The sequence below is a fragment of the Cannabis sativa genome, chromosome 6 (genome assembly GCF_029168945.1).
Source record: "Cannabis sativa cultivar Pink pepper isolate KNU-18-1 chromosome 6, ASM2916894v1, whole genome shotgun sequence".
Classification (NCBI taxonomy): Eukaryota; Viridiplantae; Streptophyta; class Magnoliopsida; order Rosales; family Cannabaceae; genus Cannabis; species Cannabis sativa.
This window is the reverse complement of record NC_083606.1, coordinates 52569995-52582940: the sequence shown is the minus strand read 5'-3', so window position 1 is coordinate 52582940 and position 12946 is coordinate 52569995. Positions and strand designations below refer to the sequence as shown.

Here is a 12946-nt window from a genome sequence, read left to right as displayed (position 1 = left end):
AAAGTGCCTATGTAACAGCATTTCTTGGTTTAACAGAATATACTTTACAAATAAAAGGATATTCTGTTAAATTTAACCCCAAAAAAGTTTTCTTTTAACGCGGTTAACTTATTATTCTTATAAAAAATTTTAAAAAAATTCTCAGTCCTAATCTCAGTCGTTTCATTCTCACGACAATCTCTTCACTCTTCCCTTCCATTCTCACTCTGAATCGCAGATCATCAAAACCAACAGCCCGACGAACCAAAGCTTTCTTTCACCGACTCCTCCATTTCACTCTCCCAATCGATTGATCCTCTCTATTTTTGAAGAAATCTTAATCGATGTCGCTACATTTTATTGGAAGAAGAAATCCAAATCGATGCCGTCCAAAAAGTTAATCGATCAAATATTGCAGCAGATCCAATTCTCACATACAACGATTCTGATGTAGCTCCTTCATTCCCCAATAGTTTCCCTCGTAGCTTGGATATCCGCTCAGAGGGAGAAAAATGTCGTTCGTTTCCCTTTTCCCTCTCTTGATTTTTGATATTTTGTAAAGGGCAACAATTCTAATTTTATTGGGTTCACTATTGACTATCTTCTCTCTCATACAGACTGTACTCACTCTTATTTTCTTCCATGATAGTGAATCTCATTTGCAAGCATGAAGGAGTCAGAAGAAGAGTGGCATGATTATAAGATAGATGACAAAAAGTGCCCCTGTCAGCGAGTACCAACAATTTATGATATTAATAGCCATAGTCTCTGATTTTGAGAATTAAATATAAGGAAAGTTTAATTTCGGTATATTATTATACATTATTTCTGTGTACATAGAAACCAAGTTTATGCATTATCAACCCTGGGTTATGGTAATTTTTGTTACAAAGCAAGGATCATTCACATAAAAATGGGCTACTAAGTGCTTGTTTTAATATAACTTTAGGTATATTTGGGAATATTTCACATTTTGGTATGTTTTAGAATGAGACTCAGGCAGCTCATTGCATAGCTACAGTTTCTGCAAACAATTCTGAACAATTATTTTCTATGACAATTTGGTTGGTTTGTTTATATATGGATTATCTGTTTACATCGTTTTACATGAACTATTACATGAGGATGTTATTTTATTAGTTTTCAGAGCATTTGCTTGTCTCTTATTTTTTACTTTTCTTAAATTGTTAGTATAAACCAATATTTAGTTAAATTATGGCGCAAGAGTTTCATATATGTTTTGTTCCATTTGAATGTTAGATACTTTTGCAAATTTGAAATCGACCGTAGCTTTAAATTTGTTTATTGTAATAAGCTTGATTGAAAGTTTACATCGTTACATGAACTATTACATGATGATGTTATTTTATTAGTTTTCAGAGCATTTGCTTGTCTCTTATTTTTCACTTTTCTTAAATTGTTGGTATAAATCAATGTTTAGATAAATTATGGCGCATGAGTTTCATATATGTTTTGTTCGATTTGAATGTAAGATACTTTTGCAAATTTGAAACCGACCATAGCTTTAAATCTGTTTATAGTAATAAGCTTGCTTGAAAAAGTAAAGTTCTTGCCATATTTTTGTTGGCGGCCATATGTTCTTGGTCACGTTTGATTAGTCAAAGCTTGTGTGACTATATCCACCAATTTAATAAAACAGAATTGTTTACTATTTGCAGGAGGATCGGAAAATGGCTTCTCGTTTGGCAAATACCATGTCCAACTCACTGAAAGGGAGACCTGTTCAGGTATCTATTATCTATTATCAAGTCAGGATTATGAATTTAAGACTTGAATGTAACAGTGTATGTTGCAGGGTTGGATATTTCAAGATAAAGAGCCACCCCAGTTTATTGCTCTTTTTCAGCCTATGGTGGTGCTTAAAATTTTTTCTCATGTTGCATTTCAATTGTAAATTCCACAATAGGATACAGATGCTCTTTTGTTTTTAGCATGAGAAAAAAGAAAAATGTAGTGTATGTATGTTTATCTATATATTTATACACATAGTTATATTTAATTTGGTGATTTATATTTACCGACTTTTTGCTTTATTTTGTTTTTCAGGGTGGATTGAGCTCTGGTTATAAAAAAAAATGTTGCAGAGAAAGGTTTGACTGATGAAACTTACACAGCAGACAGTATCACTTTGATTAGGATTTCTGGAACTTCCATTCATAATAATAAAGTAGTGCAAGTTGATGCGGTATGTTTTCTTTCCAGTAGAAGTTTCATGGTGTTGCCTATCCCCGTGATAATCTAGACTATTTTGTCATTAGGATTTGATGTTCCCATATCTATAGAGATTGTTGGCCTCAGGTCGGTTGTGAGAATTAACTTCCCAAAACTGTCATTTAGCTAGAATACTTACTGAAAGTTTTCAATGACAGAGTACCATAAAATATTTTTCTGGTTTCTCAATAAGATAAGAAACTATAACCTTTATCAGTAGTGTATTGCATCACAAGAGCCTATCCTTAATTATACTATTCGGGCTATTACATTTGATATGGATCTCTTCTGTCTCTTATTTTGGCGCACACAAATTCATTTCCATCTGCATATGTTCACAAAGATAAGCTTACAGGAAGTCAAACCGAAAATCTTAGAGAACAGAAGAGAAATGATACACTTACCTTTCAAAATTTAAGTTTCAGAAGTTCATGAAACCTACTGCTTATTCGTTTTGCAAAATATGTGGATATTTTCATCTATGTCCAGCAAGTAACTATAAATTGTGGTCTCTGCTTAATATATTTGTCATTTTTCTTTTGGTAGCAGCATCACTGAACTCTGCTGATTGTTCCCTCATGCATGTTTGAACAACAACAGTTGGCCTCGAAAGTTGCAAAGTTTATGAAAGTATACTTCTAGGCAAACGTTAATGACATGATTTAAATAATTGAGCAAATATCTATTTGATAGGAATCATACAATTTTAAGTCCTCTTACAGCTTGAGCAGTGTTGAAACATAAGTTTCTAGAGTTTCTTCATATATTGATGATATATCAATTTAATTATTTGTTTATTCCTACTTATTCAGCCAGGAGTTACTTTAAAACATAATAAAGAAGGAACTGAAAGCTCAACTTTCTGGTTTATATTGAGTTTGTTATGATTGTTAAACTAGAGTCAAATATAGTATGATATTAATTGTAACTCTTTGTACCTCAATGGCTAGCTTGTTTTTTATACTTATATAAATACTAACTATGTATTCTTGATTCATAATAAAAACTTTTTTTAATTCTTTTTTTCTTTAAGTTTCCTTTATAGTATAGTGGTGTTTGCTTTAATGTAATATAATTTTAATGTAATATAATGTAATGAGAATGGTAATTATAATATGAATGATAATGTAATGGAATAAGAATTGTAATAAGAATAATATTTTGATGATTGGTTTAACTAATAAACATTGTAATCAAATAAAATAAGTTGTATATTGACAAAAATACTTTTAATTTTATTATTTTTAATATTTAAAATTTAAATTAAAGTAACAAAAAAAGACAAAAGAAATATTTTCTAACAATGTAATCATTATTACATTGGTATAATGTAATGGAGATTACAATACATACTGTAATGACCATTACAATATAAAGACATTACAAAGCTTTAAAAATGAAAGCAAACAATGTAATGGTAATAATGATTCCATTACTATCCACATTACACTAAATTAAACATGCTCGTTTGGAATGGTAGTGTGCACTTTTATTGCTTAAATATTTTGTTTTAGAAACATGGCTATTATGTCATTGGATGGAGATATATTATTTATTTTTAACTTGTCATTTCTTTTACAAATAACTTAAAATGAAACTAAGTATACGTGTCTTGCACATTTTTTTAATTTTTGTTACATAATGTTTGCTTTAAATTTTACAAAACCTATATCTTGTTCCTCTAAATTTTCTATAAGTAAATAATTAATATTATTTTGTTATGACTTATATATACACAATTATATTTTACTAACCAAATATAATAGTACAATATTAATTTTATACTCATACTTTTAGTTATAGAAATCTAAATAAAAATAAAGAACTAAACTTTAAATAAAATTAATATTTACGTGCCTCGGCACGTAACTTCTAACTAGTATATATATATATTTATAGGATTTTTCTTAGATGAGACACCACTTTTGCTCTCACTCATACCCATAAGAACATTTTCTTTTGCTTTTGATTGGTTAAATAATAAAGGTGTATGAAATTAAAATGAGTTAGTTTACATACAATAAGTAGTATTAATTATGCTAATATTATTTTATTTTTTTAAAAAATTGACTTTATTAAAAAAGTTAGTGATATTTTCCAAAAACCAAAATAAACTATGCTTAGTTGTATTTTATGACCTGTTAGGTTTTTTTTTTTTTTTTTATCATCTCCAAAACCTCTCGATAGACACCATTTTCAACATCATGATCATCAAAAAAAGTTTGATACTTAAATTGAGTGAAAAAGAACAATATATTCTTATAAATAGTATAAGATATGTCCATGTTAATAATATAACTTTAATAATAACATTATTAATCTCATAAATTTGTATAATTTATATAATTTTCAATGTGTCTTAATAATTATATAAGAACGAAATTGTACAAGATTTTTGTATGTATTTAGGAATTTTTTTTCTGTTGAGATTGGCAGGTTAAGTGTCTAGAATTTTTTTTTATTAAAATAAAAGTATATGGTTTTTTTTTTTTTTTTTTTGAAGAAGTATATGGGTTTTTTTCTTTAAGAAAATAGTAGAAATAAAAAAGAAAATAATAACTACATTTTCCTTAAAGTTAGCAAGAGTAGTGGGTAGTGGGTTGAAAATAGATGAGTTAAAAAAAATAATTCTTATAAAAATGTTCTCATCCGTGAAAGAGTGCTCTCACCTTAGAAATTTCCTATATATATATATATATAAAAATAAAAATATGTATATATCTTTTTGCATCACATATGGTTTGGCATTGTGGATATATAGCTATCACATGCCAAATAAACTAGTGCACAGCAACACTACCACGAAGTATGCTATCACTATATTAATTCTCACATGTTCTGATTTAATAACTATCATAAAAATAGTTAATCATTCCCAAGTGTTTTAAGCATCACCATCTCCATCACTGCCACTGCAACCTAATAGGAACTCTCCCGATAAAATGTAATTCCCTCCAACTAATCCAATCTTTATTACCCACTAAACATTCAAACTAAAAGGAACTCTTGTAATCCTTTCCTCTCTTCAATTTTACCAACGTCCATTTATCAATTTGGACTAACCCCTTTCTCATTTCATCTTCAACATTGTCTAGTTTGACATTTTCATTTTCTCTTTCACTTTTCCAAATATCCATTTCATCAACTTCAATTCTTTCATCTCTGTTATGCAGGTCATGGTTCTCCGATTCGCACCCTGAAGTACTTTCATCTCTGTTATGGTTGTCCTCCAATTCGTCGTCTACATTGCTATTATCTCTATTATGCTCGTTCTCCAACGTGTTATCTATGCTTCTTGCGTTTCTGTCATGATTGTTCTCCAATTTGTTTTCTATATGCCCTACTTTTCCACTTTGATCACTCTCCAATTTGCCATATGCACTTTCGATCTGATCAATGTCCTTAGCCTACATTTGGAAAGAAATATGTATTTGGATTGAAAAAAGGGACACAATGAATACGTTAATCATTCACCAACAATAAGAAAACAAATAAGTTGTAAACATTAAAATTCTTTTTAAACCATTGAAATATATGACACAAATTTAGGAATCTTAAAATTTTCAATAAAATTAACTTTTCTCGTACTAGGAGAAACTGAAAGTAACCTAAAGGTAAATGGATTTATTGTTTTTAAACTTTCATTATCTTAGGTAATTAGCAAGGAAGCAGTAAGTTTTCTAAAAAAAAAAAATATAATTTTGGACAAAATTAAGCTTAACATTTATATTAATTTTCTAATTTATCAAACTTGGTGTATGTATGATATCTCTCAAAAGAAAAATAAGGCGTGGCCTAGTTTGGTATAGTTTCTATAAGGAAAATTTTAGCTTTTGAAATTGAAAAAAAAAAAAACAGAGGTGTTTCGATAAAAAATACTATTTTAGATATCGTGTTTTGTAATAATTATTGATTAGATTATTTATTTTATTAAATGATAAATAAGATCTTGTACTTTTTTAAAATATCAAAAAATAGTACTAGGTTTATTTGTTGTTAAAATAAATTTAATGATAACTCAATCTAAAGGTATTATGACAAGATTGGATAAATTCTGTGTATATTTTCTTGCTAAATTTTATTAAAAATAAATTATCAAAAACTGAATTCAAGAAACTATTTTGAAAAATACAAGACAGAAAGTTTCATTTGATAGTTTTTTTTTTTTTTTTGAAAAAAAATTGTTCATTCGATAATTTTTATAAAATACAAAGTCAAAATAGTATTAACTCTTTAATTAATTTCCACCAAAATTTTAAAAGTAAAAGAATGAAATTTTGCACTGTAAAATTACGTAGGTACCTGGCATAGTTGATATTCCTCCATTTCCCAATGAGTTTTCTTAGCCTTCAGACCATGACCAGAAAGGTATGTTCTCATGATTTTCGTTGCAACCTGTTTTCCGCAAATAATAATAGGAATGGCTTCTATATGTTCTTTCCAAAATCCCAAATCATTTTGCATGCTGGAATTATTGTCATCGTGATAAATGAAAAAATACCACTGCCTTTCCTTCCCAGGCGAGAATGTCACTGAAAAACACACCTTATGTTTTTTATTTAACATTGAACCTCATTTATTAAAAGTCACTTATCATATAAATATCTATCTATTAATTTATACATACATATATTTATATATAGTCTAATCCTTTCATTCTGGCAAATTATACTCACGAAAATCAATTACAATTACCTTAGTTCCAAAGGTAAAGTCCCCTAAATTTGTTAGTGATTTTTAACCTATAACTTGTTGCAGTGTTATTTATAAGATCGCAACTAAAATGATTTGTGGAAGATTGAGAAATATTTTGGCAAACTTGATTATGCAAAATCAAGGTGAATTCATACAAAGAAGATTTATTGCCTATAATATCATGGTAGTGCAAAGATTTAGTGAGACACTATGAAAAGAAGAATGTCAGACCTAATTGCATACTAAAACTAGATTTGTGAAAAGCGTATGATATACCATAGAATGGGACTTCATTAAAAAGGTGATGGAGACATACAAGTTCTCAAAAAAAAAAAATCAATCAACTGATCATGGTATGTATTCACACTTTGAAATTGTCTCTTTTTTTAATGGAGATATGTATGGCTTTTCTTTAGGCAAAAAGAGAGTTTTGCCAAGGAGGCCCAATGTCCCTACTTTTATTTGTACTTGAAATGGAATATATGTCGAAGATAATGGTGAAGATTGGGAAGAAGGATAATTTCAAGTTTCATAAAAGATGCAAAGAATTGGAACTTAATCACTTATGTTTTTCCGATGATGTCATTATTTTGCAATGGTGATTATTGATCTATTAACAGGATGTTGCAAGGGCTTAAACTATTCTCTTGAACATCTGGACTATACCCGAATGAGACCAAGTCAACATTTTTTTTTTTTTGTGGTATGGTTGAACAAGAGATCAAGAGGGTAATTGAAGTATCAGGATTCACTAGAAGCAAGCTACCATTCAGGTGCCTGTGCATTCTTATTACTGCCAGAGATTATCAATTGCTTAAAATCAGGGCCAGCCCTGAAATTTAGTAGGCCATAGGCAAAAAATTATTTTTGGGCCCTTATTTAAAAAAGAAAATGTTATTTTTCAAAATCAGCAAAAAAAAATTGTGTAATTTTAAAAGGAAAAATTTTATTTTTGGGCCCCTGGACTAGGTGGGCCCTAGGCACAGGCCTAGCCCGCCTATACCCAAGACCGGCCCTGCTTAAAATGAGTTATTAGTGGAGAAAATTACTCAAAAGGATAAATATTTAGAGAACTCAATCTTGATATCCACATACACATATTGGGCACAAAGCATGATACTTTCAAAAAAAAGTCTTACAAAAAGTTAATTCAATTTGTAAGGCTTTTCTATGAAAAGGAGTAGCTGAGTTTTGGGGGTCTGATAAGGTGTCAGGGGAAGAAGCATGAAAGCCAAAGAAAGAAGGGGGTTAGGTTTCAGAAAAATTATTGATTGGAATGTGGCAGCAATTGAGAAATATGTTTGGGCAATTACCACAAAACTAGACAACTTATGGATGTGCTGGATTAACAGTGCATACATAGGAGATAAAGATTGGTGGGACTACAAAGCTCTACCATTAAACAGCTGGTACAAAGAGCACTTCAAGACCCAAACTAATTTTCAGCAGCTTCTTTCAGGGAAGTATAGTATCCAACATGGGTACAAAATGATAACAAAAACTCAACCAAAGCATTATTAGCCTGATATGGTTTGGAGTAGATTAAATAACCCAAAGAAAAATTTTATTTTCTAGTTAATTGTTTTAGGAAGACTACAAGAGAGAGAAAGACTAGCCAAGTTTAATAATATATGTCAAGTATCTAGATGTGCAGTTTGTGAATATGCTGATGAAACAGTTGAACATTTATATTTTATTGTCAATGTAGTTCTAGGTGTCTTTTGGAGCTTTAAAACTGGTTGCAATGGCACACAAAACTCACTACAACATCTCGGCTGATAAGGTGGACAAATCAGGTAAGATTAAATAGATTTTGAAAGCAAATTTATGCAGCGAGTATGGCTGCTATGGTATGCAGATTGTGGCAAAAGAGAAATAATAAAGACTCTTGTACAAAGAATTAAAGAGAATGTAAAAATTAGAGCAAGATTATATATGCCTAAAAAATATCCCAGAAAAATAAAGAATGATTTGATTTATTGTAAATTGTAAATAGAAAAACATACTTATTATGTTATCCAAGCATGGGATAGATTGTAAAAAATTGATTGATATATAAAACTTTTCACTTTCACAATAAATATATATGATAAGACGGCCGAAAAATGAATATTTTTTTTTTTGTAAAATTCTTAAGTTTAAGAAAAGATTATATTTTTTTGCTGATAACATCTAATACTTATCATATTTAAGATATACTCAAAAAGTAATTCATATATTATGATAAATAATTTGCTGATAACATCATTTAGTATTCAAATAGAAATAAATAAGCATAAATTTCATGGTTAATTAAGATTTTTTGCTCCGAAATTTGACATAGAACAAATCAAGCCCCCTTAAATTATTGAGATTGTTAAATTTAAAGACTTTTGTGTAATTTCATTCAATTTTACTATTTTAGTGATTGTTTATAAAATTCAGGGACATGATTTAATACGTAAACGTTTAAAGGGTAAAAATCCTAATTAGCCAAATTTCTACTAAACCATTCAAATCATATAACATCGAATTACACAAACTTGACATATATTATTGTGTGATGACTAATTTTTAAGAGCATTGCTATTGTCCATTACCTTCCATAAGTGTCACCTATAATTGGTTAGCCATCTTCCCTAGAATTTATTTTATTAAGTTATAGGGAACCCGCTATTTAATTACACCAATAACTATATGGCTCTTTACTAAGGAGAGTAATAGGCATTACCAATTCTCAATTTTTAATTAGTAGAATCTGTCTTAAACAAAGATAATTGTGTGTATGTGAAGAGAGAGATTGACAACTTCACAAACGGCTAATTAAAATTTAAATGACATATTACTACTAAAAATTATAAAAACAGTTAAAAATAATGATAAAAACTGCATTAGTACATTACACAAATTAGTGTACTGTATAAAATATTTGGTAATTTCAATAAGAAAAAAAAAAGAAAGAAAAGATGATGGAGAAGTGGAGAAGTGAATATGGAAGGACAGATGACAGAGTTTCTCGATTCAACACATATATAGAAGACGGATGAGTTAGTTACGTACCTAATTGCTTTGGTGGCTTGCTATAAAATTCACGTTGACTAATATCTGTAATAATAGTGGCAACAAGTTGTGGAAGACTTTTGTCGAACACCTTCTTCACCAAATAAAATGCCACTAATTCTTCATCGCTTGGAATAAATCTGTACCCAACAGGCAGACTCCCAGGCAGACTTCCTCTAAATCTGTACCCAACAGGCAGACTCCCAGGCAGACTTCCTCTACCGGTCATTGTTATTGTTATAACTAAATATATGTATTTATAGTTATATATAATAAATAAATGTGCGTGCATCTTTCACTCGCATTCATTCTCTTCTATGCCATTATTTATATATTCCCGTTTTTTCAACTTGGTGTTGGAATAGATTTTCCTTTTTTTTCTAGGTCATTAAAGATATTAATAAAAAATAGATTTCAAATACAAAAGAATTTAAAATCAATATATAATCCCATCGACAGAGTTATTTATCTTTTTTTTAAAAAAGCTTCTTCTCCTATTTATCCTCAAACTAAGCGTTTAAAAGTGGCTGTACTTTGTTTAATGGTATATCTTTCTTTAATAATATGAGTAATCACTCTTGTAGTAAACTTATCCCATTAAACAATAGTTAATCAATATTAATGTCTACATAAGTATTTATTAGTTGTGTTTGAATATCCCTGTTCTTGGTCTTGGGTTTGGTAAGTTTGGCCGAGAGTTTGCAACAAATTTTCTGGGTTTTGTTTTGTGAGCCGAGACTTTGTGAGCTAGAAATTTCTGGGTTTCTTGGTTGTGTGAACCGAGAGGTTGTGAGATTGCTGGGTTCATTTTTCTGGGTTTTTGAACCGAGAAAGAAGCAAGTTCTGGGTTCGTTTTCTGTTGTAAGAAGAAGATAAGAAAAACTAGAACCTAATATCTCTAATCCCAACCGTGATCTGAAGAGGAGTAGAAAGATTAGAAGCTTGAACCCATTGGAACCTAGAAGAGAAGTTGAAAACCCATTATAACCCTAACCCTAGAAGACTGGTGAGAGAGAAGAAGAGAGTTTGAAAGACTTTGGATTTTTGAGAGGGAGAAAGCTGGCGAAGGTGTTGTGTTAGGGTTAGATAATCTACTTTATATAATAGGGATTGGATTGTAAGGTTTGAGTTATTGTCTTCTTGGGCTGAAGCTTTGTGGGCCGAACCATTGATTGGTTCAATTTTGTGAGTCTGCTTTGACTCTTTGGACCGTTCTCTTTAGGGGTAAGTTGAAAAATACCCATTTTATTAATCAATTAATCAAATTTACCTCTAATTTTATATTTATTTGAAACATACTTCTTTTTATATGTATTGTACCTAAAATACCCTGACATAAGAGAGTCACATGGAGAGTATCTTGAAGTGACAGGAGCAAAATTGGTATAATGTTTAAAAAAAGAGGTAAAAATGATAGACTTTAAAAAAGAGGGTAAAAATAAAAGAGGACAATATAAAAAGGGTATAGAGTGTAATTTCCTCTTCTCTTTAAGTGAAGAGTGTAAGGGCCTTGTTTTGATTGTTGGATCTAGTGTTGGGCTCATTGTTTGGGGCCTCTCAAAAATATTACAATTAGTGTGTTTATAAAAATGGAAAACTTACAAAAATACTAATTTTTGGCTCAATCTTTACAAAAATCTGACACCCGGCAGAAATAACTTTTATACTGTCTTGACCAATTGTTTTTCTTTTACTATCTCGGCCAATTTTTTTTTTCTTTTAAACACAAAAAAAAAAAAAATTGAGGCCTCCATCTTCCACACCCATGAACAGAACCACCACAGGAACACCAGAACAATCAGAAAAAAAAAAAATCATTAATTACAGTGAGATTGAGAAAAAAATAATAAAATCGACGTCAAATAAATAATCATGGCAAAACTATTGTAAAACAACACTAAAACAAATTAAACAGAGAAAGGAAAACATGATTAAAAAAAACTAAAAAATATTATGCACAGCCTGAATACCAAATGTAATAGCAGTTATATTTGCAAGCCCAATCTTAAAAAATCAGAACAAAAGAACTACTAAAACAACATAAAAAATAAATGTAAAACAATAAGCAGATATAATCACATAGAAAAACATAAAAGAAAACAATCATTAATTATAGTGAGATGGAACAAGAACAATAAAATCGACATTTAAAAAATAAATTATAAAAAATAACTGTAAAACAATACTAAAACAAATCAAAAAAAAAAAAACAAAAGAATAAACACAGTATACTGTAGTATAAAATTTATTAAAAAAAATTACACTAAAAATGTAAAAAAAAAAAATACCGCCTAGCAGTATTTTTATAAGAAAGTGGCAAAAGTCAGTATACGATGTAAATTTTCCTATAAAATATCATCTTTCTTGTATGGAGACATATTAGAAAGTATAGAATGGAAAAATACCATATTTTGCATTTTGTATTAATTTTAGGTTTTGAGTTGTGTTTGCTGGAGATTTTTTAACAGTATATATTATTATTATTATTATTATTATTATTATTATTATTATATAGGAATGAGAATTTTTATATCTATATTCTATCTATATTTCATATATATTTATAAGAAAGAAATGTAAGGCGATGACATGACACTTTAAATTCTCTTCAAGTACTTATTCTCTTCTTAATTCTTTTAATTTTTTTTTATCTCTTTTATTAGATTTAACTAAGTAATATAACTGTTCTTCATGTGGTTAATTTAATATTTTTTAGTACGATAATAAAAATATAATTTCAATATATAATAATAGTAAAATTATATTATCTAATTTCATATTATTAATTATTATTATTTTTATTAAGAAGTTTAAAATTTATACCATTAATGTATATATATGCGCTCTAAATTTCCTCCAAATATATATATATATATTTTCTCTTTAATTCTCTTATTCTTTAAATTTTTTATTAGATTTAACTAAGCAATATAACTGTTCTTTGTCTAGTTAATTTAACTTTTTTAGTACGATAATAAAAATATAACTTTAATATATAATA

At 28.9% G+C, this 12946-nt stretch overlaps 1 protein-coding gene and 1 long non-coding RNA gene across 3 annotated transcripts; one reads left to right on the top strand and one right to left on the bottom strand.

The window, feature by feature from the left end:
* The first annotated feature begins 49 nt into the window (after nucleotides 1-49).
* LOC115694856 (uncharacterized) lies at nucleotides 50-2816 on the top strand. Of its 2 annotated transcripts, XR_009688413.1 has the most exons (3): nucleotides 109-1727; nucleotides 2047-2185; nucleotides 2761-2816. It is a non-coding gene; the product is annotated as an uncharacterized LOC115694856 (long non-coding RNA). The 2 variants fall into 2 exon arrangements; XR_009688412.1 differs by having other exon boundaries at nucleotides 50-1727; nucleotides 2047-2816.
* A 2071-nt stretch (nucleotides 2817-4887) lies between these two features.
* LOC115724776 (NAC domain-containing protein 71) lies at nucleotides 4888-11160 on the bottom strand. Its single transcript, XM_030654123.2, has 3 exons — nucleotides 9946-11160; nucleotides 6514-6743; nucleotides 4888-5618 (listed from the first exon to the last, which is right to left on the bottom strand). The coding sequence occupies exons 1-3, from the start codon at nucleotides 10235-10237 to the stop codon at nucleotides 5205-5207; spliced, it is 936 nt and encodes a 311-aa protein (XP_030509983.1). The 5' UTR covers nucleotides 10238-11160; the 3' UTR covers nucleotides 4888-5204.
* Between the last annotated feature and the right edge of the window lie 1786 nt (nucleotides 11161-12946).